At 43.5% G+C, this 25,020-nt stretch overlaps 1 protein-coding gene and 1 non-coding gene across 3 annotated transcripts in view; one reads left to right on the plus strand and one right to left on the minus strand.

Annotated features, from left to right (window-relative positions):
* The window catches only part of Rpn2 (ribophorin II), a 42,286-nt gene that overhangs the window by 988 nt on the left and 16,278 nt on the right, over window positions 1-25,020 (minus strand). The window contains exons 7-17 of one of the 2 annotated variants that reach the window (XM_048440889.3): window positions 23,422-23,598; window positions 20,434-20,555; window positions 18,739-18,844; window positions 13,055-13,146; window positions 11,138-11,252; window positions 9,590-9,784; window positions 8,490-8,576; window positions 6,595-6,690; window positions 4,940-5,015; window positions 3,304-3,433; window positions 1,896-1,943 (exon numbers count right to left, since the gene is read on the minus strand). In XM_048440889.3, the coding sequence (XP_048296846.1) occupies window positions 1,896-1,943; window positions 3,304-3,433; window positions 4,940-5,015; window positions 6,595-6,690; window positions 8,490-8,576; window positions 9,590-9,784; window positions 11,138-11,252; window positions 13,055-13,146; window positions 18,739-18,844; window positions 20,434-20,555; window positions 23,422-23,598 (1,244 nt within the window). The remainder of the gene's footprint in view (window positions 1-1,895; window positions 1,944-3,303; window positions 3,434-4,939; window positions 5,016-6,594; window positions 6,691-8,489; window positions 8,577-9,589; window positions 9,785-11,137; window positions 11,253-13,054; window positions 13,147-18,738; window positions 18,845-20,433; window positions 20,556-23,421; window positions 23,599-25,020) is intronic. The other variant, XM_048440890.3, reaches the window with a different exon arrangement.
* LOC125405103 (U6 spliceosomal RNA) lies at window positions 12,346-12,453 on the plus strand. The gene has a single exon (XR_007233457.2). It is a non-coding gene; the product is annotated as a U6 spliceosomal RNA (small nuclear RNA).

Here is a 25,020-nt window from a genome sequence, read left to right on the forward strand (position 1 = left end):
ACTCTCAGAGCTGTGGAAGCACGAGAAAAGAAATCAATAATCCAAGCAGAATGCAACCAGGAGGTGACAGCAAGCACATGCAAGCAGGAGCAGGACATTGTCCTCGGTGGGCAGTGGGGTCATGGTGAGGACTAGAGAGATTATGTCTGTCTCACAGAATGGCAAGCTGCAAACCAATTGCTAAAGCAGTTCCCAAGAGGGTACACAGGCACAGTGTTGGGTCTTAAGGACCAGAGTATATGTCACTAATTCTTTACCAATGCTCAAAAATTCCTAACATCAGGGCATGTGCCTGGCAATGTCCATGCTGGAAGGACAGCACAGGTATGAAATGAGGTGGCACAATTAACAACCCTAGACCTTGGCCAGGAACTGAGATCCATTATACCCACTCAAATCAACATGTGACCCCAGCTGGCAGTACTAAGCCATGGGGGGGGGGGGTAAACCTGTACACTTGGTCCTAGCACCCATAAGTCCCAAAGGCTCCAACAGTCAGACTCGTGCCACAGGAGGGTCAGAGTTTTCAAAGTCAGAGCAAAGAATGAAAGAACTCAACAAGTTGCAGAGGACTAGTTCTGAAGGCAAACACCTCAGAGCAACTAAAATTTAGGGTAAAACTGTACGGGGAAGGCCAGGACACAAGGTGGTGGGAGGGACAGCCAAGGTACAGGGAGCCTCTTGGACTGCAATGGTCTATCTTACTGAGGCAGTAGTTGCATGACTACATGCTTATTTTTGTCTGTTTATTCATTATTTATTTAGTCACAGGGTCTCCTATAGCCCAGGAGATATTAAACTCCCGATCCTCTTGCCTCTGCCTTCCAAATGCTGGGATTACAGATGTAAGCTACCATGTCTGGTACTACACCTTGTTTAAACCTGGGGGGGAAGGGGACAAAACAACAACAAAAAAATCCCACCCCCCCTAAAAATGCCACTTTCTCTCTGTGTTGCAGACAAGGTGACCCAGCTTATACTCACACTGCCTTGAGAATGCTCTAAACCCTCTGTTTTTATCACTTTTCCTATTTTCAGAGGATTAAAACTTTGGTGTGCTGGGATCTGCTTCCTTTCTTTGGCATGAAAAGCTATTTTCAAGGTAAGGGATAAAAGAAGACATGATGAGAAAATTAAACTACCTCTGTCCTACCTATGATTTAAGGCAGAGGTCAGCCAACTATGTCACACAGGCCCAACCCAGCCCACCTCCAGGCGAGGGAGAGGGTGCTACTGGGTGACAGCCATGCTCCATGGGTCTCCATGACAGTGCTGGACTGAGGGAATGAGCAGTTGTGACATACCAGACAGAAGTCTAAAACAGCATAGGCTCCTCATCTACAGGAGCAGATCCATGAAACAGCACCCTGCCTTTGTTCCGGTCCTGACTGTCTCTTCAACAAGAGTCCTCAGAAAGGGGACAGCTGTGTGCCACACCCTGAGGTCCAGGCATGATTCTGCTATTGGCTTTGATCCATGGTTATCAGTCACTTACAACTGAATCTCACCAAATCACGTCGTTCGGCCAAATAGAGATTAGTGTTTATGGGAAGGCCTAGAAGTAGTGACAAGGTGTGCCAGGAGTTGCCATGGGACCATTGTTTAGTGAATTCACAAAGTCTGGGTGGATGAAGAAGCCCAAATTAGACTTGTCTTATCCTCGACTCTTTTTCTCACACAGGGTTATTGTATATCTACGAGAAGCCCACGGGGAAATTGCCCTGGTTCAGTCACAACCTCATCCAGCAAGTTGTAAAAAGGCCTCAGAATTCAGCCTGGTGTGGGGAATGGTGGGGAGGAATGAGGGCTGAAAACGGGACAGTAACTAGCATGCAGGAGGTGGGCAAGATGGGAAAGGGAGCCTGCTCCTGGGATGAGCAACCCTTCATCTTTACCGTAGTGTCCTATATTTTGCCAATCTACTGCTCTGCTCTGCAGCGATCCTGCCAAAGGAAAGAGGGTTTGAGAATCAAGAAAGGACAGCGAAAGAGAAACAAGCTGAGGACACACATGGTAAACCCGACCAGAGCCCCGTCAAGGCTGGTCCTCTGCCCAGGCAGCACACACTGTCAAACGTAAGAGGGCTGAGAGGTCAGGGAGCCACTGGACTGCTAAATGAAAGTCATGGTTCTTCCCAGCAAGCACATACAAGTTGGGATTCACAGCAGGAACTCCTGCTGCATGGACTCTACAGGGAACGGTTTCCTCACACTGCTCTCCCCATGACTTTGCTGGTCTTATAGACAATTTCCAGAGAAGAAAGAAGTTAGCAGAGCCCAGCTTTCTGCTCTTTGGGAGCCCAGACTAGCTGCTGCAAGGGAACAGTGTTCTGCTTGGGAGAAACAACCAAGACCTGGCCTTTTCTAGATGCAAAGCACAGTGGCAGAGAGTGAAGCAGCCGGGGTCACTGAGGGCAGCTCTGATGGGACCCAGTCTGCCTCAGGGAAGTCAGGAATGTTTGCACAGGAGCTCCCGGTGAGGCACTCCAAAGCTTACAATGAGATCCCACCCTGCCCAGTCATCAGTGGTCTCCTTGATAACACCCCTCTTGAAGGACAGATCTAACTGGCAGCCTGTTTAAGGGCATGCTACTGAGTTCCATTCTGCCAGCATAAGTCCCAGAGAGGAGAAAGCAGGGTGCGTTTGAAAATGATTTCTTTCAAAGGTGAAAGCAATTCTGACCTTTTCTTATTGGCCTTTGTGTGACTGAAATCAGTCAGGTTCTAATAAAGTCAAATCAATGAGAAACACCTATGTGACATTTAAATTTGCCTCCAATTCTGTTCTGAAAGTCAAGCTGCCACCATGTCAGGGTCTGAGCATTTGTTTGCCTTTCAGGCTGTCTGATTCCTGGGTAGTAGTGTGAGCTGCTGCCAAGCCTACATAACTGCTGAGGGGAACACAAACGTATGGGTGGGAGGAAGAGCTCTGGCACCACTCAGAGCCCCAGAGGTGCCACTCTGGGGGAACAGGAGGAGGGCAGGGTAAGAAGAAGGATTCTCACACAGCCAGCAAGTTAACAGCTTTTCAACACGTATCTAACACACTTTAAATGCAGCGATTCCCCCTTTTCTAATGTGTAGGACGCTGTGACTTTAACATCTACCACTGGTCACTAAGGTTACTTTCTTCTTTAAAAAACCTGATGATGGTTTTTCTAACAGGCTGGATGAAGGTGTCAGACTTGCCCCTAAGGGTGCCAATCATTCTGCCACATAACTTTGTGGTCTCAGAGCTAGGCTGCCAGTGCCTATATAAACAGCTTTTATCCCACCCTGGAGCTTGGTCTGTCCCCAGCCTTACCTCTTGACTGCCTGCTGGGCCAGCATTCGATTGCCAGCCAGAAATGTCACAGTGCCCAGGACAGCCAGGTACTTCAGGGTCTGGAACATGTTGAGCTGAGTCCAGTAGACATACATGAGCCCCAGCATTGCTACAAAAAGTGTCATGACATCCAATTAAACAAACCAGTGAGAACGGGGAAGAGGGGAAGGATGGGGCCTGTTGTGTCACAAAGGTCAGCATTTCTAGGCAGTTTTTATGTTTAACCCTTTTATCTCAACTGTAGAAAATAGATGACTCAATATCCTTGTTTTTCAGCCTTATTTACCAAGAAATCTAGAGGTAAAAATCTGACATCAGCTACCTTACTTCTCTCTGAGCTACAGGCCCATTCCTGTCTACTTTCTGCTCCCTTCATGTTGAGCTATGCCTTTATAACATTTGAAATTATTTTATGTTTCAAATTGTTAATAAAAATATTCAGGACACAAACCAATGAGTTATTTACTTTTCATCAGAACCATACCAAGAATGATTTGCCACTGTAGTTAAGATGTGAGCAAAGAGTCTTGGGAAGGCTCAGTGGGAAAGGCTCAGTAAGACTTAGGCATTGAGAGTCCTGGGTTTTGTACAGGCTATGGCCTTACTAGCATAAGAATGGTCTCAGAGACCATATTCTCTTACCATCAAATGGACCATAGTTCCTGCTCTAGTCACTCCCATCATGGTTGAATAATGAGAATCAAACGAGGAAATACATACAAAAGCACACTAGCATGAAAAGTCATGGCCCTAATTACATTTCTATTCAGGTCTTGCTCCTAGTCTGACCCAGGAGAGCTGTCATTCAAGGACAGTAACTAAGTGGGGGAGAAAGGTCACCCTGCCAGATCTACTCAGGATGACAGATGAACTACCACAGGGATGCTTAAGTATTTTTAAGGTCATGGACCACTGTGAGAATCTGATCAAAGTTACAATCTCCCTGTCCTCAGAAAAATTCAGATGCACATTTTTCTGGATGTCAAGAGATCCCATGGAGCACTGAAGTAGCCATGCTCTACGGATGCAGAGATGGTGACTTCTCGGAGAGGCAAAGGAATTAAAACACTGAGCTTTCCAGTGAGATGCAAAGGCTTGGAAACGCTTGCTGACCTGGGAATTTACTGCCTGCTTTGTTTAGGTTGTTTAGGATCTACACCCTCAGAGAACAATGAGAAGAGTGCGTCTGACAGAGGAAGGGACTGTTTTCTATTACTGTCCAGAGAGAGCCGCCAGCAAACGTGGAGATGGATGTGGTGTGGAAGAGAACCTTTGGAAAGGTTCTGTATTAGATGCTCTTCATCCAGGGGGATGTCTCAGTGTAAAGACACACTAAGTGAGTAATCTGGGAAGGAACAGGGCTATTAAGTGAGGGCAAATGGTTTGCCACAGCCCCTCCAGTACAATGAGGCCCAACAGAGGGGCAGCTACTCTAAGCTGATGGGCCAAACAAGTTTATCATCATATTAACTGTCCTAAAAGGCCAAGAGGAAGAGGGAAATGTTATGCTATTAAGTCATTATAGTTAATAGATTGTGGACCTACTTAGTAGGGCTTTTCCGTGGCAGGCAAATGTCAGAGGAGGTTAAATGGAATTAGCACCTGCGGCACTTACCAGCGTGTCCCAGGTGAAAGATAATCGTGCTAGGAGCAAAAGTGAAGTTGGAGATATTGGCACCAATCCGGATCCACTGAATGAGGGAGAAATAATGAAGATTAGAACATGAAAGGTTATATTAGACATGGAATAGTTCTATACTATGCCGGCACCAATCCAATGACAAGCAGCAGAGTTTCAAAGTTCACACACACTAGAAAGACAGGGATTTTCCCAGGTGACAAACACCCCATTCTGAGTCCTCAGGAAGAACTGTCCCTTCTTTCTGAAAGGCAGTGGAGTAGCTGCTCTCAACTGTGCTTGGGTAACTCCAACCTGAGCATCATTTTTAATGTTGGCAAACTCTTCTATTTTAAAAAAGGCAAAACCATGGAACCAAAAGGTCAGAAGCTACATTGATGAGGAAGTGACGACCGATACTTCCACTAAGTTCTCTAGAGGTTGGTACCATAAGCTCTGGGCAGCAGGAACATGTCCTCATAATGGACTCCGTGTCTTCTGAAACTCCATGACCCCAATACAAGGACACCTACATCCCAAGCCTGTGTATGAAAGTCTGTGGTCACTCCCCTTTTTTGAAAATTTATCAGTTAATTTAAAACATAGGTAAAAAAATAATATCTAAAATTTTGTTTTTTGTTTGGTCAAATTCTTTGAACTTTAAGGTTAGGTACCTATGTTTATGATTTTCAGAGAAAAAAGGAAAAAATTTTAATTGGTTAAAATATATAAACCGAGTCTGGCATGGTGGTGTATATATTTAATCCTAGCACTCTGGAAGAGAGGCAGGTGATCTCTTTGAGTTCAAGGACAGCACAGTCTACATAGCCAGTTCCAAGACAGTCTCCGCCCCCCCACAAAAAAATATATAAAACGGAGTAATGGTGGGCACCTTTAATCCCAACATTCAGGAGACAGAGGCAGGGGGATCTCTCTCTGAGTTCCAGGTCAGTCTGGTCTGCAGAGCGAGTTCTAGGACAGACAAGGCTACACAGAGAAACCCTGTCTCAAAAAAAACCAAAACCAAACATACATGTATCTATATGTGTACGTATGTATATATGTATGTACACACACTACTATTAAAATTAGGAATTGTCTTCCGCTACAGTCTCCAAGTCTCCTCCTCAAGGTAACTAATATTAATATAATTTTAAAAACTTTTTCACAAAGAGGATTACACTAAATGTACTTACCTAACTCCTTGCCCACCTCTTTCTGTAACACTGTTGGCATCAGTGTACAGATCTATCATTCTGCTAACTGGCACACCATTCCACTGTGTGGGCAGACTAATTAATACTGCTTCTAAGAGGACTTTCAGTTCCTTCCAGTTTCATACTCTCAGGAAATCTGGAATGTATAGCGTGTTCTCCATTCTTCAAGTGATCAACACTAACTTCGATGTTGCTCTCATCAACGTTCCCCTAGAGGATCTCAGACTACACTTCTGTCACTGTCAGCAGCTGGTAGAAATTTTCTCATGCTCCCTTTAATGGATGGGTTTATTTGGGGCACTATGGTTATTCTAAAACTTTCTGACTGGACCCCTCCAGAGCTTGCTTAGGCCAGAGCACAAAGACTCATTTAGAATGGCTACATCTCTCTTCCCAGAGCCAGACACACTGCCCATGCTAATTATGGTGACTCACCAGTGCAAAGAGCAGGAGCAAGGGCGAGAGAATGAGGGCTGTGAACGTATTGGACACCACTGTGGGGGGCCTCTTCTCAGGCTCTCGGAACAGGTGCTGAAAAGAGAAGATACACCAGGAAGTTTCAGAATGGGCCCTCCCTTCTCAGAAGGGCTACACGTGTACCAGCAACCAAATGCCCAGCATCATGCAGAGGAAATGCCTCCTAGAGGCTAAGCCTTGAGTTGGTTTTATGCCTTTTCTCAAAGGTGGCTTTGATCCCAGGCGTCTCTCTTCCTAGGACACTATTTTGGTTCCAAACAGAATACGATCAGCCTTTCTACCTCAAAGAATCACTGCCTTTTAGGGGCTGGACAATGCAGACAGTCAAGGGCCACCTGTCTTGTGTCAAAAAGGAGAATCAGGCCTAGGAATGGCTTTGATGTTACACCCAAGGAGGACTCCGAGCTTCACAATGTTTCTTGGTTCCTAGGCCATGTTATTTGGTCAACTAACAGTAACTCCCTCTCCTCCCCCTTAAAGTTTAACAGGGCCTCATTATAGGTGGTCTACCCTTAACTCACTCTTATTTCCCAGCCTTGGCTCTACAGATGGTCTGAACAGACCCCCTCTCCAGCTCTGCTAACTTCTAGAGTTAAACCAGAAAGTTGACTAGCATTCCTCTGAGACTTGTTCACCTTTTCCTGAGCAAGCAGACAGGGAATTCTGAGCAGCTCACCTCAACAGCATGAGCTAGCACAAGCAGCAGTGATCTACTTAGACCCAAAGAGATGTCTGTGCCTCAGTTTCTAGGTAAAAAGATGGGAGTAGAGACAGCATCCATCACTCTGCTAGGCTTGTAAGGATCCCATGAGGAACAAATGAGCTATAACACTGTGTACTCCTATCTTTTCAAGTATCCATCCTCCAGTTTCTCACTGCAGCCTCTTTTCCACTTGCCAGTGACCAGCCAACACAGCTCCGTGAGAAGGCAGCTCTGCTTCAGGCTCCAGACCCTAAATTTTCATCCTGGCTCCTCTTTTGCAGACACTGCTGTTAAGGGGTTGCCAATGCTGTCTATAGTGGTTGCTGCCACCTGGTCTATCCCACAGATCACCTAGCCTCCTTCACAGATAATGCTGCTATGTGCCTCTATTTTGCATTCCTAAACAGCAGCAGAGAACATAAGGATTTAGAAAGAACCCTTCTACCCTGCTCCTTGAACACTTGTCCTTCATTTTAGTGGTTGGAATTCATGACCCTCTTGCCTCCACCTCGCCAGGGTTGGCATACGGGTATGGGTCACAACAAATGGGCACTGTTCATTATTTTAGCAATGCAATGAGAGTAAGCAGCCTGTGTTTCACATTTCACACTCACTCAAGCAGGCTCTATGCTACTACGCTGACTGAATCTCAGTTCACCGAGGGACCCACTTCACTTCCTTGGAAACTTTGTGTTTATTCTATGAAGGGTTTCAGAGACACTTAACTGCCTTTCTTCTCTTATCCATTTTGGTCCTCACAACATCTCATGGGCTGGGCTGGGTAGAATTTACTTATTTTGTGGAACACAAATGGCCTGAGACAGACAAGGACCTGCCCAGGGTATTAAAGCCCTGCTCGCCCATGAGTTTTCAGGTAACAGTCAGTAGAGAGGATGAGACCTACACCTACTCATGCCTCAGGCTGCCCAGGGGTGATCTGGAATCTGATTTCATCTCTGCTATACTTTCAGTTGGAAGGTGGAACTGATAACTTGCCCCCACCCCCAACTTCCAGAGACGCAAAATTTACAACATAAAATATCATGCAAATAGGCCAAAGGGCTAGAGACACAGCCCAGAAGTTTGTTGCTCTCTCCCTGGGTCCACCTCTGGGACTCTGGGCTGAGTGGATAATACCTTTGGAATATACCTGAATTTCCTGCTTTGGGGTAAAAAGGTTCTGGGACAGGACAGTGGAGGGAGCTTCTTCTTCAGGGAACTTGATGACCACATCAGCCTGAAAAACAAGAAGAGCTTTCAGAGGCACAGTGTGAGAAGAGGCGGAAGCCATGACTGAAAGGCTCTCTGTAGTCCAGACACTTCTCATCCATCAGCTGACAAACGGAGTCAGTGACAATCTCAAGAACAAACTAGCATTTGCTGAAAGTGCCTTTTAGAGCACGGACTCCGATTTCCCACCAGAACAGTGGGAAAGCCCCCGGAGCTGCTCAGTATGAAAACCCCAGCTGGAGTACCAGTGGCGACAGCTATAATCATAAACTGTCAGGTGTCCCAGGAGTGTGATTTAACCAAATAAAAACTGAAAATACATTCTTGTATAAAAGTATCTTCAAGTCCTAGAGAAGAAAAGAAATCTTGAAAATAGCAGAAAAAAAGGCAGCTACCCCTTCATCCTACATGAAAAACAGCTCTGACCGCTGCAGCTGCCCTCTACCATTTTCCCAACCCAGCACTTCAAATTCAAGGCTCAGAAAAACCGAAGCCTTCATGTCCCTGAGAGCACACCAAGCTTCTTGGGAGGCTGTTCCTCAGTTTGTGTTCCCAGACGCTACTCCAGGAAGCCCCGTGATGCCTCCATTCCTTGTTCCAAAGCTGCCTTTTGATATGTTTCAAACATCAAACTATCAAAACAGCAAGGCCTGAAAGAGTCATGTAACCTGTAATATAATCATATAATTGCTAGACATTATTTATTAGCATTCTGCATAGCTACATTTCACCACTCACTACCCTCTTCTTCCAAGGCTAAAATAGATCTCAAAGGCCAAGACCATATTTCTTCATCTATGTATCCCCCACAGTGCCTTGATGTAGTGAGAAAACCTCTGATAGATTACAGAAGTCTTGGACTGTGTATATTTCATTCATTTGATCAATACTTATTATGCATCCAGTCTGTGCTAAGTCAGAGTGTGACCTCTGTACAGAAGAAAATAGGACCTCACAGCAAGGCTGCAGTGTGAGGTGTAGCACAGCAGCCCCTCACCTGCACACCTAGCAGGCACATACCACATTCCAAAGGATCGGGTTCTTCAAAGTGGCATCTCCAATGATTAAGTAGAGTGTGTAGGTGCCGGAGGCAGAGTCAAACTCAATCTTTCTTTCAGAGGTGTCCAGTTCAAACTTATACACATTCTTGTTATCCGGCTCAGCAACAAACACCACTTCCTGGCCAGTCTTCTGGTTATGAAGTCGAACAAATGTCTGCAAAGAACAAGAAAGCCACCTTCCACCTGACCATCTCAGAACTCCCTGTGGGCCCAACACGGGAATAGAGTGCTACTCTTTTGTCATAGTGAGAGCTCTGACCTGCTCCTGAGAGGGGAAGGAGCAGCCACCCCACCCTAGCTCCTACCCCAGAGACAACTTTTTGCTTGAACAAGGAGAGGAACTGAACTTAGTGACTGGGAGGCTGAATGCCCAGTTTGTGATAGTTTGCCCTCTGCTGCCGCCGTTTCTTCTGGCTACTTTGCTGCCCAATTAACTTCTTCATCAGAGGGTGAAGAAAAGGGAGATGAAGGGGAACTGCAAGAGGATCACTTTCAATTTCCCAGGGTTTCCAGCGGCTATGAACACTCTGCTGTCGATAGATAACAAGGCAGAGTTTTAATGGGAACAGAGTAGCCTGGTGTCACAGAGCCTGGTCCTGAAGACAGCGAGTGACCTGGCTCACTTAGTAGCTGAGTAAGTTGTTTAACCTTCTGGTATCCTGACTTCTCTATCTTTAAGGCGCAAATATTAACTTCCTGGGGTGCACTTGTGTGTAGTGTAGTGCCTGGTGAGTAAGAGCCACCCAGCAACCAAGCAACTGTAGCTACCGAGCCTTAGTACCGTGGGTCTGGGTCTCATCAGTTATGGCACAAGAAACTAAGATCTTCTGCCAGCATGTGTTAGAACTGCAACAAAATTTAATATCCACGCAAGGCTTTCCTTTCAAGGGCATCAAGACAAAGAACTCAACACAAGAGGTTGGCTACATTCACAGGTTTAAGGCAAGAGCATTAAATGAGTTGCCATAGGGACACAGCTAGAGCTGCCCGTGAGTATGACAGTCTGTGTGCCTGTGGCTGTTGAGACTTGAAGGGGGTGCTGGAGCTTCTGGAACTGGAGTTGCAGATATCTGTAAGCAGTCATGTGTGTAAGTGCAGGGAGCTGAACTCTGGTTCTCCACAGGAGCAAAAGTACCCTTAACTGATGAGTCTCTCTTCAGCTCCCCACCACTCCCATTCTTTTGGGAAGTGCTCTATCACTAAGCTCAACCCCAGCCCTTTTTCTGCCTTGTATTTTAAAACGGTCTCACGAATATGCTGGGCTTGTCTTGAATTCACCTGATAGCCTAGGAAAGCCTTGAACTTATTTATCTTCCTGTCTCAGCTACCCCAAGCGCTAGCTATGATTACAGGTCTGAGCCACTGAGCTCAGTTAATGGGTCACAATCACCACAAAGGGAGTAGTGTGTCACACAAGACAAGTTAGGCTCTGAAAGCAGGAATGTGATGTTTGCTTTCATCTGTGTCAGAGCCTCACTGCTCTGGTGTACATTTGGCTCTTCCTGACCTGGTGAGGGGTGAGCTCCGCACCAGTGTTCACATCTACCAACTGGAAGAACAGGGCAAAGTTCTGATGGCTGTCCGCGATGAATGTACCCTTGGCTTTGGCTGGGTAGGTCACCCTGAAAGAAATATTATATAGTTAGACTTCTGATAGGGTTTCCCTGTCAAAGAACAGGCAGTAGTGCCCAACTGTCCCTGTCCTATTTTACTACTTCCATGGAATGTACAGAAATATCTGTGCCCTAGAGGCAAAGTTGAGCAATAAAGTCAGATTGAAGAGGCATCCCCCCAGCCCTCCCCCCGGTGCTGGAGATAGAACTCACAAGGTAGATCAGAAAGCTTGACCAGATCACTAAGCTACAATCTCAGGCACAGGCCAGGACTGAGAACAGCAGAAAAAACTTTAATCAGGCTCTAGGAAAAATGTTCTGTGAGAATGTCTACCTCTAGGCCTTTACTTCAATAACCCATGCTCTTAACTGACCCAGCTCAGGTGCAGGGAGCCTGTAGCACCGCTGCGGGACTGGCAGGATGCAGAGGGACAGTCATGGATTGATGCCAGCAATAGCGAGGTTGATGAGCAGGTAGTGTGGGAGCAAAGGAAGGAAGGGAATGTTGGGCTTTCTCTATTTTATACTTTGATTCCCGGACTGTTTCAATTTTTTTTTTCTGCCATGAAATTGGGTTTTAAAAAGTCATTTTCTCAAAAGGCAGACTGGATGAGGAAAGCTATTTTTCCATAGCTTTCTCCTGGGACTGGAGAGAAAGACAGCCAAGGGATCAACAAGCCAAATGGATACAAAGCTCACATCTGGCTTTACTTTATACTTTCGGTTTATATTTACTCATCAAAACCAACTCTACAGAGAAATAACTTTGCAACCACGCTTACAGTTTATTTTAGTGCATTCTCAAATAGTGCTCAAATCTCCACTGTCACTACGGCAACAATCATGTCAAGGACAGGAAGTCCAGATCTACATGACTTACAAGGAGTGAGTTTGGCTTAAAGAATTCACTGCCTTCAAAACAGTTCGAGGGTTCCGCTATCTGCTTCTAGAGCCACTCCATCTGAGTGAAGCTGGGATCTGAACTACACCCGAGATAGAGACAAGCTTCTCCCATTTCTCCCTCAGAAGAGGGACATATTTGATGCTGACAAATGGCCTTCACCAGGCATCCTGGCTATCTCTGATCAAATGGCAATGGCTGATGCTCACTTCAGCACACGTACTAAACACTGGTCACTATACAGAGAGAAGATTAGCACGACCCTTGTGCAAAGATGACACAAAAATTTATGAAATGTTCAATATTAAAAAATATTAATGATTACCTAAGAGGTTACACTTAATAATAATAAAAAAATAAGGATCCTGATGCTGTGCTTTGGTGTAGCAGGACCAAGTGCTGTGGTCATTAGCAGTGCTTTTGTGGGTAGGGAAGGGAAGCAGGGGTCTCACAGCGAGGTCGAAGGCTTTCCAAGGTCTAGACTTTTAGTTTTTTCCACTGCCCACAATTTCCATGAGGTCATACCAAAAAAGCTAATTCAGGACTCTGAATTAGACAGCAGTAAAATATAAATTAATCTACTATTTCCTTTTTTGAGTATGTCTCCTTACTAGAAAGAAAGGTTATCTGAACTAAATAACGTGAATGACAGAGTGGACTCAAGAGTTAGAACCCGAGGTAACAAGCATTGTTGGCTCACGGACTAAACATAGTCCAAACAATCCCCACGTCTGCTTACACAGCCACCAGAATTCCTAGAGCACACCACAGCACTGGAACTGCAGTCTCTTGGGGTAGGACAGGGTCACCGCCACCACAGAAATACCACCTGGAGGGGCACAGTGCCTAGTTTGTTCTTTCCAGCTCTGATGCTTGGGGGTCCCCAGTATGTAGGTGGCACCCCACTTACCGAGTAGTTTTAGGGGCAATGCTCTGATCCTTATCCACAGTGGAAAGATCGACATTTGTGATGCCAACTTCAGTGGAGATCTTGACTCTAAGCTGCAGCAAAACAGAAGATATTCATCAAGTCAGCGGGTGGGTGTGAGAGAGCTACTGTATATTCAAAGTCTATGTGTACATGCGTGTGTATGTGTGTGCACGTGCGTGCGTGCCTGTATGTATCTGCATTGGTAGATAAGGACCACCACTGAAGCACACCCACAGACCAACACTCTCTTCTTCCTTCCTTTCTTTCTGAGACACTCTCAGATGGCCTGGGCTAGACTTGAACTGTGTAACCAAAGATGACCTTGCACTTGTGACCTTTTGCTTCCACTTCCTAAATGTCTAAGACAGAAGGGTGTGCCACCACATCTGATTTTATGTGGATTGAAGCTAGGGTTTTGTGTAAAAATGGCAAGTGCTCTACCAACTGAGTTATACCACTGCTTTAAAATATTCTTTTCTTAAAAGTGAATAAAAGCAGGAAAAGAATTCTAGGACAGGAGTCTTCAAGAATGCCACATCAAGGCATGACAGCCGCAAATCAAGGCCAAAAAAGGAAAAATTAAAGCAATCCTTTTCAGCAGTCTTCTCTCCTGCTTCAATAAAAACTGTTTTGTGACAGCAGCCTCAATTAGCTGGCTAAATAGTTTTCTATTTTGCCTAAGAAAACTTTTGAATGTGAAAGATTTATCAGAAGCTGTGGGACATCACCTCTACTTGTGGATATGCAACTGGCAGAATTGTACTTGGCATCACTCTCTGGCAATGAGCTAGGCTTGGTGGTTATCGCAGCAGAGGAAGGAGATGCAGGTCATCCAATGGAATAAGGCAAGCCATGGGAAGAACTAAAGGTCTCACAGACCTCACCATTCACAGGTTCAGAATCAGAGCCAGCTTTCCTATACGAAGTCAGGTCCGGAGAGGTTCTGGGCAATTTCTCCAAGATAGGGTTTCTCTGTGTAGCCTTGGCTGTCCCAGAACTCTGTAGACTAGGTTGGCCTCGAACTCAGAGATCTGCCTGTTTCTGCCTCTGGAGTGCTAGGATTGATTATAGGCATGTGGCACCATCTCCCAGCAAATAATATACCTCAAATGATCCCTCTACTACCCATAAGAAAGAACACGCTTAGCTGTTTTTTTTTTTTTAACCCCATAACTATTACTATGTAAAAGAAGAGCTATTTTGCTGGGTGGTGGCACATGCCTTTAATCCCAGCACTTGGGAGGCAGAGGCAGGCGAATCTCTGAGTCAAAGGCCAGCCTGGTCTACAGAGTGAGTTCCAGGATAGCCAGGGCTACACAGAGAAACCCTGTCTTGAAAAAAAATAAAAATAAAACCAAAACCCAACCAACCAAACAAAAAAATTTGTTTTTATTATTTTAAATGATGTGTATGCGTCTGAGAATAGGTATGCACACATGAGTACAGGTGTATGCGGAGGACAGAGGACAGACACAGGCAGCTGCAGACTGCCTGATGTGGGTGCTGGGACCTGAACTCAGGTCCTCTGCAAGAGAAACAGGTACTCTAACCACTGAGACATCTCTCCAGCATCATCTTTTACTTTTTCTTAGCACCCAAGAAACTACAGATGACAGTCTTCTCTAAGAACTGAATTGAGAGGATGGGGGAAGACTCATATTCATTATAATTTTTCTGTACTTTGAAAAAAACACACATGTATATATTCCTGTTTTAAAAATACTAAGATAATCTGGACAACATGGGACTTTTTGTTTGTGGTTTTGTTTTTCCAACATAGGTTTCTCTGTCTAGCCCTGGCTGTCCTGAACTTGCATGTAGACCAGGCTGGCCTTGAACTGAAGTGTTCCACCTGCCTCTGCTTCCAGAGTGCTGGAATTAAAGGTGTGCATCACTACCACTCAGTATATATAGTCTTTATATACATTTTCTTCTCTCTCTCTCTTTCTTTCTTCCTTTCTTCCTTCCTTTCTTTCTTCACTTAGCATATAGTCTTTATATACATTTCCTCCCTTCCCTTCCCTTCCCTTCCCTTCCCTTCCCTTCCCTTCCCTTCCCTTCCCTTCCCTTCCCTTTCCCTTCCCTTCCCTTCCTAGAAAACATTTCTCTATGTAGCCCCAGAGATTCACCTGCCTCTGCCTTTAGAGTGCTGGTTTAAAGCTATGTACCACCCAGCTCTATATACATTATATTTTTCACCTCTCCCAACTCCTCTCCACCTCCCTCCTTCCCTAACTTCCTGTTGTTTCTCTCTCTCAAAACAAGCAATAAATAAATAAATAAATAAATAAAGGAAAGAAAGAAAAAAAGAAAGAGAAAGAAAGAAACATGAAAATGGTAGAGACCTGTAGGAAGGAGCTGACATGGATGGGAGGGGAATAAGAATGCTGTCAATGAAATTGTCAAAGGGTAAATTTAAAAATAAAAAAGCATCACCCAATAAATATATTCAAAATAAGCATTTTACTCTCAGCAGACGAAAGCAGATAAAGGGATGTTTAAGGATCATACAAGGTTCTTGGGATTATCCAGAACATAGCAATAAGGAAGCCATCACATTTCTTAACCATGAGTAGTAAGTAACACAGCCATCAAAGCTTGCTCATTGAGATCCCACCGAATGTCTGGAGGGAGTCTCCATGAGCATTCCCAGACTATACGAACATATGAAATGCACACAAGGGCAAACTGTAGTCAACTTGAGTAACTTCGGTTTGTTTTCCTATTTTAAAAGGCTGCCAAAAAAAAAGGTTCCTTTGCTGCACAGAAACACTCCAGGGTTGTTAGTGAGTAGAGAACAGTTTAAAACAAATCCTTTTGTTCCTAAAAATCTCACTACAAACGGAACTCTGGAAATATTCAAAAGAAAAGCATTTCATGTTACTCTTTTACAGCAAACTGTACAATAAGGACCATAGCTTTCTCAGGCTTGCTTTAAGAGTCAGACGCAGGGTCTCTGTTGGTTAGCTGTTCCTTCAAACCAGTGCTGTGTGGTCAGCCTCAAACGGGAAAGGAGCTCTGTGCCACTTAAATGCAGTGGGGCCCGCTTCACACAAGAGCAAACCATTTTTTTGTTGTTGTTTGCATTGTATACCACATACATCCTCCAAAATGTTTCAACACCAGGAAATGTGGTCTTCCTGCTGAGAGTAACAACTCCCCCTGTTTGGCTTATTACTGTCAAAAATGATGGTGCATTAGGGGCAATTAATGCTAATGAAAGCTTCTAAAACCCATGCTTTGCCTGACAGCCAGTCCAATTTCAATGAGTACTATTGCAAGCTTCTACACAAAACTACCACTAATGTACTTTGACCAATACTGGCATCTCTAAGGAGGAACAAACAGGACTTGCTGACCTGCTCTAAGGTTCTAAATGTGACTATTACTGAAATTACAAAGTAAAGCTGCACATATAGCAAAAGAGGCACATGTACACACACACAAATGGACACACACCAAGTTCCAATATGATGAAGTGGGAGAGAAATTATTTCCTGCTTATGCCATCCCCAGGAAAGGGAAGGACAATAAATGGCCTCAATAAGTGCTGATGGGCTGATGATTGCTGCATGAACTATTAGACAATTTTGCTATTTTGTGCTCAGTTTTCCCAACAACTATAACAATACTTTGACAAAAACCAGACTTCACATTATAAGAAGTCAAGCTGTTATAATAGTTATAATAACCCACAAGGTAGTACGGCATACGAACAAAAATAGATCAATAGGACTGAATTTTGAGTCCAAAAATTAACCCTTAAATTTATGTTCAATTGAGTTCTGACAAAGTCAAAAAAAATTCAATTTTGCCACTAACGGTACTAGGACAGCTTGGTACTCACACCCAAAGGAAAACGGCCAGGCATACACAAAACCATCTCAAAACAGATCAGAGACCTCAGTTTAAAAGCTTTTAGAATTATAAACTTTTTAAAAGATTTATTTATTTATTTATTTATTTATTATGTATACAACACTCCCTCCATGCATGTGGTTGCTGGGAACTGAACTCAGGACTGCTAGAAGAGCAGCCAGTGCTCTTATCCTCTGGAACTTGCCATTTTGTCTTGACTGACTGATTGGCTGTCTACTGAATTTCCCAGGGTCTACCTGTCTCTGCGTTTGCATGTACACACACACACACACAAACACACATACACACACACCCAGTGCTGGTGTTACAGATACATACTTCCATGCCATCTTTTATATGGGAACTGTAGCACTTCACAGTGAGCCATTTCCCTAGCCCTGCTCCTTTTATATTTTCTAAGAGGCTGACAAAATGGTGAGTTATGGAAGGAGATAACCAGTTCTCACAAATTGTCCTGTGACCTCCATATATGTGCCATGGCATGCACGTCAAGACAAAATGGCAAGCTCCAGATTCAGTAAGACCCTGTCCTAAATGTCAGACAGATAGACAGTGATAAAGACACTTAAAATGTGGACTTCTGGTTTTTACATATACACATACATGTGAGCACACTAGCACATAGTGTACATATATGCATGCACCAAACATATACTAAAAAAAAAATCCAACCCCGTAATTTAGAAAAAGCTTTAAAATTTGTGTACATTAAGAGGCCATAAAATAATTCTAAGAAGAAACCTGAAGCTCACAATTAAGGCTTACTGTTTAGAACTTTAGAACTTACACTACACCTGAAAGCCAGTAAGGGTAGAAGACTAATAGACAACCTGCAGCAGATGTATGATTCACAAGGCAGAAACCTAGCCGCCCAATGACCATGAGAACAGCACTCAACTCCACATCAAATCAAAGAAAAACACATCATAAAAATAGATAACACCAACATTGGTGAGACTACAGAGCAACTGGCAACATGTAACAAAGGACTCTCAGGAGATATGTGAGTGGGATGTACAGGTGTCGGAGAATGAGGAGAAAGAAAAATGAAGGCAGGAAAAGAGACTGAGTGTGAGCTGAGCAATGTAGCTGGAAAGAAGGAGAAAGGTGAGGCTGCGAGGAAAGCAGGAGCTTCTCTGTAATGCAATATGCTGCAAGTAAGGTTTTTTAAAGGAAACTAATAAGAAAATAATCTGGGATTTAAAGGTTCAAATTACACAGTAAATTAATTTCTACCCAAACTGTGAATGGATCAGATTGGCGTCTCATGCCCAAAAGGTCACACATGAGGCAGTGACTGGAGTTTCAGGAAACATCTTCCATTCTGCCAAACTTCAAACAAGTCTATCAGGTAAGGAGATCCTGCTTTTGAAAAGGTCAAATATTCTTGCTGCCTATTCTTCCTATTTAAAAAGAATGTCAAAGGTGTCTAGCTGAGGATATCTTCAAAGGCAAAATTAGGATGACAGGAGGTCTAAATAAGTGATATCATAACATCTGTAACACCCTAGAAGCTCACTATATAAGCTACACTGTACAAATAAATGAAGGGGAAAGGGCAGTTTGTTTTTCTTATAGTAGATTTCCAATAAATAAATAGAGATGGAATAAAAGAAAGAAATCTAAACAGTGCGCAGCCCTTGCTTAAAATCCCAGGGCAGAGGCAGGAGGATCAAGACGTCAAGGCCACCTTAGCCTGGGCACAAAAGAAGTCAGTATACCATATGCCTTGGTCATCTCAGATATACCAATGCGGCAGCAGGGATGACAGGAGAAGCACCTACCTCTGCAGTGTTCGCAATGTAACGGTTGTCACCTTCAACTCTGACAGAGAAGTCATAGTAGCCACTGGCAAGTTTAACATTCTTGAAGTTTAGCTCAAAAACATCCCTGTTGGGAATGACAGGAAGGTTAACAAGAGCTCAAGAGAAGTCCTGAATATATCACATCAGCTACAAATATCCACTCCCCTCCTTGTTGCCTCCCTGTACCACTCAGCAGTCTGCAGCTCAGCCACAATGTGGAAAAGGTAAAAAACACCCAGGATAGCCCATCTCCTAATGTACAGTGTTCTTTGCTTCCCTCCCAGGTCCGCAAAGTCCAGCCCTGTAGTGCCTTCCTGTAGGATAATGTGCTACGGCACCATTGCCAGTCTGATTTCAACTGCTCTCTGCTGTCAATCATTTCCCAGGGGTGGGGTGGAATCCAGGATCCAGGGCACGCCACACCTCTACCACTGAGCCTCTGGTATGCTGGTCAACAAAACCACTCAAGGAAATAGTCCAAAAGTCCAAAGATGTTGGAGTAAGGGAGTAGAGCTGTGTGTCATTTTTTGATATTCTGTTTTTTATCTGAATTCTGTTTTGATATTCTGAATTTTACCAAAAAGCATAATCCTCTATATCAAACAGAAAAAAGGAACTGAGTCCCTATAGTCATGCAGAAAGATTCCAGTGGCTCTACTGCCACACGCCAGTCTGCGCTAGAGAAAAGTTCACTTGATCATTTGAGATCTAGTGGGGAAACCTTTACCGTTGTGGAAAAAATATATTCTCACCAATATCCCAACCTCCAGATGACAGTAACTCACTGACACTAAATAAGGTTTTATATAGAAACCAAGTCTTAACTTTTAAGAAATACACATATCAAGAATAGCCACTAAAATTATTGGAGACAAATATTTAATCCCGTGGGGGCAATTATCCATGACACACAGTCACGGACTCCCATTCAGTTTTTAAAATGTACCCATGGGGCTGAAGAGATGACTTGGTGGTTAAGAGCCCTTGTTGTTCTAGTGGAGGACCTGGGTTCAATCCCCAGCACCCACATGGTGGCTCACAACCATCTGTAACTCCAGTTGTAGGTGATCTGATGCCCTCTTCTGACCTCTGTGGATATCAGGTTAGCATACAGTACACATATACATACATAAGCAAAGCACACATAAATAGAATAAGATAAATCTAAGAATTTAAATAATAAAATGTACTTATATTCATAGCCAAAAGACTAACAAAAAGAACTATAAAATGTGGCAGTGCTTATCTCTAGCTACTAAATTATGGTAGAGGATTTATGTTTTCTGATTTTTCTAAAATGTAGTATTCATCTACCAGACAAAAATATTAAATTTAAAAGTAGGAATATACATGACAAGACAGAGTACACTAGAGAGACAAGGACAGAACTATTATTAGGACAAAATGGCCTGGTTTAGAATTCTCTTTCAAATGCTCTCCTCTAGGATTTATCACATTAGGCAAATGTGGTTTATGACCCTCATGAAACTGTTTTGCTTGTTTGGTTGGTTGGTTTTTCGAGACAGGGTTTCTCTGTGTAACAACCCTGGCTGTCCTGGAACTCTTTGTAGATCAGGTGGCCTAACTCCTATGAATCAATTACAATGGTTGAAAGTTAACTGTCCAAAGCACAGAGCTTGGTGCCCTGTACAGATCTTCCTTTCCCACACTTACCCTGCAAGTGTGAAGGGCATCTTCTGCAGGACAGTAGTAGCTCTGGAAGCCACTGACTTAGCATGCTCCAGCTTCACCGTAGCTTGAGTCAGAGGCTGAGACAAAACATTGCTGACTTGCAACTAGAAAGTCAAACAAAACGAACCACAAGTAAATAGAACAAAGACTGAGAAAGTGGAAATTTGGTCTCTGGGGCACTTTATCTACAGGAAACCAGCTCTGCAGAACAAGCATCTTTCTTCAGGGATGTGCATGACTTTGGTTTGCTGCCTACCAGAGACTAACTCTGAAGACAGGACAGACAGATCAAAGATGCTGCAGCTGGGGATGAACTTACAGATGACCCTGCCCAGCCATCTCAGAGGAGGAAACAGGAGACTGTGCATGAGCATGTGTGTGAGTGTGGCTGGTTCTACTTATTTGTTTTCATGACACGGGGCCTTGTGTGTGCTAGGCAAGACCTCTACCACTGAGTCACATCCCCAGACTCTGAGCTGCCCAGTTTGTTCTTGAATCATCACTTCACAGCCCAAGCAAGCTTTGAACTTGAATTCTCCTTCTGGAGCGTCCCAAGATTACATCACATCACATCACTAGCTTTTACAGCTGCATTTCCTTTTTACTTAAGAGACAATGTCTCTCTATGTAACTCACGCTACTCTGGAACAAGGAACACTCCTTCCTAAGCCTGGCAAATGCTGAGATGACAGGTGTATATCATCATCCTCAATATAATGTTTCTTGTTTTTAAACCCTTGTCCTATCAACTCTACTATAATATCCTAAAACAAAAAACCCCACCAAAATTATAAGAAAAATATGTTGGGGAAAAAGTTAGGGTGTGACTTATTTACTGTTTTTCTCTGCGTGCATGTCTGCATGTGTGGGCGTGTATATGCAGGCGCATATACATACTTGGAAGTCTTAGGAGGACAATGGACCTCTTTATTGCTCTCTACATTATTCCTTTGAGACAGGGTCTGTCACTGAACCTAGATCTTGCCATTTTTCAGTTAGCAAGCCTCTGTGATACCTGTCTCCCTAGCCATTCCTCACTGTTGGTGATTACTAGTGCATAGGACCATACCTGGCTTTCTGCATGGGTTAGGAATCTGAACTTAGGTCCTCATGCTTGCATAGCAAATATTTTTACCCAACGAGCCATTTTTATGGACCCATTTTTCTTTTGAAAAACTTCTGTAGGTTAAATCCTAGGTCTCTCACCAACTGTTTAAGGCAGACAATATAATCCCTAATTTATAGGTTAAAAAAAATACTGAAAAGGTAAGAAATTAAAGAGGTTATGGACTGCCAAAGGCCACATGGTCAATAAAAGGTGAGGACAGAATTCAACATTCCAGTGTTGAGTGTTCGTGCATGTACCCAGCTTTAGAGTCATACTTTCCCAATGTGTTCTCTTAATTCCACCGTGAACTCACAGTATTATGCTAATGAAGTTATTTCTCAGCCTGCTTTTAGTTGGAAAGACACAATTTGTACCGAGGGAGACAGACAATTTTGAATATGGGGCACCTTCTCGGGTTATCAAATTCAAACTTATAGGGCAGATGGAACCCAACACTGACACAGACAGAATGCCAACCACAGAAATCTGAGTTTATCAGTGGTTTACAAACAAGAGCAACGAATGCTTCATTTGAGATGAAACTTCTAGGTACACTTAAGATTTGTTCATTTCTCTATACAAAGGCTTAACACAAAAGACTATGCTCAATGCCATGTGTGGGAGGACCATGAGTGACAGGGGGCTACTCAACCAGCAACGGAGGGAAGAAGTATCTACTTAACAATGAACTAGAAGGGGGCTGAAGAGATGGCTCAGGGGTTAAGAGCGCTGGCTGCTCTTCCAGAGGACTTGGATCAAGTCACAGCACCCACATGGTGGCTCCCAACCATCTGTAACTTCAGTTCCAGGGGATCGGATATCCTCTCCGGGTTCATCAGGCACCAGGCATTCAAGTAGCTCACAGACACATATGCAGGCAAAATACCCATATACACAAAATAATTAAACAAAATAATATATCTGGAAGATTTTGGCACTGGGAAATAGGTTTTATTACTACTTTTTTTTTAAAGATTTATTTATTTATTATGTACACAGTATTCAGCCTCCATGTATGCCCGCACACCAGAAAAGGGCACCAGACCTCATTAAAAATGGTTGTGAGCCACCATGTTGTTGCTGGGAATTGAACTCAGGACCACTGGAAAAGCAGTCAGTGCTCTTGACCTCTGAGCCATCTCTCCAGCCCTATTACTACTTTTTTTTTTTTTAAATCTGGAAAGGCAATGATCAAACCCAGCACACAGCATGTGGCAGAGAAGGTGGAGAGTTCTCTACCTTGGAGTAACAGAGTTATCAGAAATTCACTGTACTTAACTTACTGATGGCTTTGGGTACTGGGGATTAGTCCTATACTAGGCAAATGCTCTACCCCTGATCTCTATCTCGCTCCAGAAAGCAATTTTAGGAGCAAGACTCTACACCTGGAGTGATGGACCAGATTGCAATTTTCTTGAACTTGACTTACCGTAAGTCCATGCTATTTATAATTTTCAAGGGAGAAAAAAAAAAGGTTTTCTTGTTTTCATTCTTTTAAAAGACTCGTGTGTGTACTGCAAGTGTGTGCTCTTAATCACTGAGCCATCTCATCAGCCCCTCTTCGTCTTTTTTTTTTTTTTGTCCCCTGAGACAGTGTTTCCCTGTGTAGCCCTGGCTGTCCTCAAACTCAATCTGCCTCCAGAATGCTGGCATTAAAGGTGTGTGCCACCCATCCCCCATTCCCAGGCCTCACTTCTTTTTCGTAGCTTCGAAAGCATTTGTGCCTAGCTCCCCAATGGTCAAGTCCACATGTATATTTATTGGGACATCCTCATGGAGGCTATAACTGGCTCTATACCACACCTCATAATCTTGCACTAGAAATAGCGGGAGAATGGCAGTGCTGGACAGGGAGATCATACCCGAAGAATGGCCTGTTCCTGAGTGTCAGAAGCAGAGCCCTCGGGCACAACCACCACTGGGATGTGGTAGCGATTCTGGGACAATGCAGCAGCAGCAGAGGCCACGCTGAAGGCTTCTGAGAGAGACTCAAAGTTCTTCTTGCTGAAGATGGTGTTCATTAGCTGGATGACCTGATCCTGAGAGCAAAGGAAACACAGCTCAGCTCCCCTGTGCAAGAATTAGAGCCCCCGCCAACCCCCTCCCAACCTCCAACAGTATTCCTTGTATGTTACTATATCCAGCACTAATTCAAATGGCAGACTACAGGGAGCAAAATGCTGCATTTAAACTTAAAAATTGAGCTTGATAGTTTTTAATTCAATCTTCTATTATAAATGAAATTCACTCATTTATTTGTTAATCCTTTAGTGACAGGTTAGTATACAAATGCAAACTACTCCAGCTAACTACTGAGTTATGTAAGTGGAGGCTAAAATTCACATAACAGTAACCATTTGTTAAATACCAGACCATGGTAGCTGCTTTACATGCACTACCTCAAATCATGACAAAGCCTTGACAGACTGCTACCTATAAATGCTTTCAAAAAAGGAAACTGAGGTTAAACACAAGTTATAGCACAGAAGGGAGGGACGAAAGGAAGGAAGGAAAACTTTGTCCCAAAGCCTTGCCACAGAAATTCTGTTCTTCCCTACTCCCATAACCTTTCAGCTAGACTACCTTCCTTCCTAACCTCTCTCTGAGAATAAAATGGTCCAATTCTGTATTTATAAGGGCAAAGTATATGGTCAAAGTGTGTACTAGAAAGAAACTAAAATCTAAGTCTCCATTAAGACCTCGAGGGCTGCATAAAAGAGAAAAATGAAAAGCAATTTTAAAACAAGTGGCCCTAAAAGGCATGATTACAATTCTGGAGGCTGTTTGCTCAGGAGGAAATATTTTCTACTTCAATCAGTTTTGTTCTTTAAAATCTACCATCTAACAAGAAAGCTGCCTTCTTCCTGACAGTGTTATTCACAGTCGACATGAAATAATTTTCTGTAATTGTACCAATTACATTTTTCCGTCAGTAGGCTATTGACATGTTAAAATGGGTGACTATTTACCAGAATTGTTATATCAAAAGCAGTGACAGCAAAATTACTCTAGCCAAATACCTGGCTAGTAACAGCTTGGGAATAAAACGAGAAAAAGTTTAAGTTGTGTACGTAGAGAGTCAGCAGTCCATCTGTGTTAAGGTATACAGGAAATCCCCAAATATTTGTACCAGAAAACCCTGAATTCCTCATGTTCACCCTGACAGAAGTGAAAAGGGAGCTTCATAGTTCGAGCTTCTAGGCTTAGAAAGAAGGAATGGACACAATAAGAATGCAGGAATATGAGCAAATTATTAGAAAATTAATTCAAGGTACCCAAGATAGATATTATTTGCTGGTTACATAATATTACATAATATTTGCATAATGCATAAAAGAAATGCGAGTCTTAGCTTTAAATTCAAACCTTTCTTCGAAAAATCTCAGTATCAGAGCTTGTATTTTACATACATTAGACCAAAGGTTAGTAACCTCTCACACACAGGAGACAGAGAAGCTCTA

The sequence above is a fragment of the Myodes glareolus genome, chromosome 10 (assembly GCF_982192425.1).
Source record: "Myodes glareolus chromosome 10, mMyoGla1.1, whole genome shotgun sequence".
NCBI classification, from domain to species: Eukaryota; Metazoa; Chordata; class Mammalia; order Rodentia; family Cricetidae; genus Myodes; species Myodes glareolus.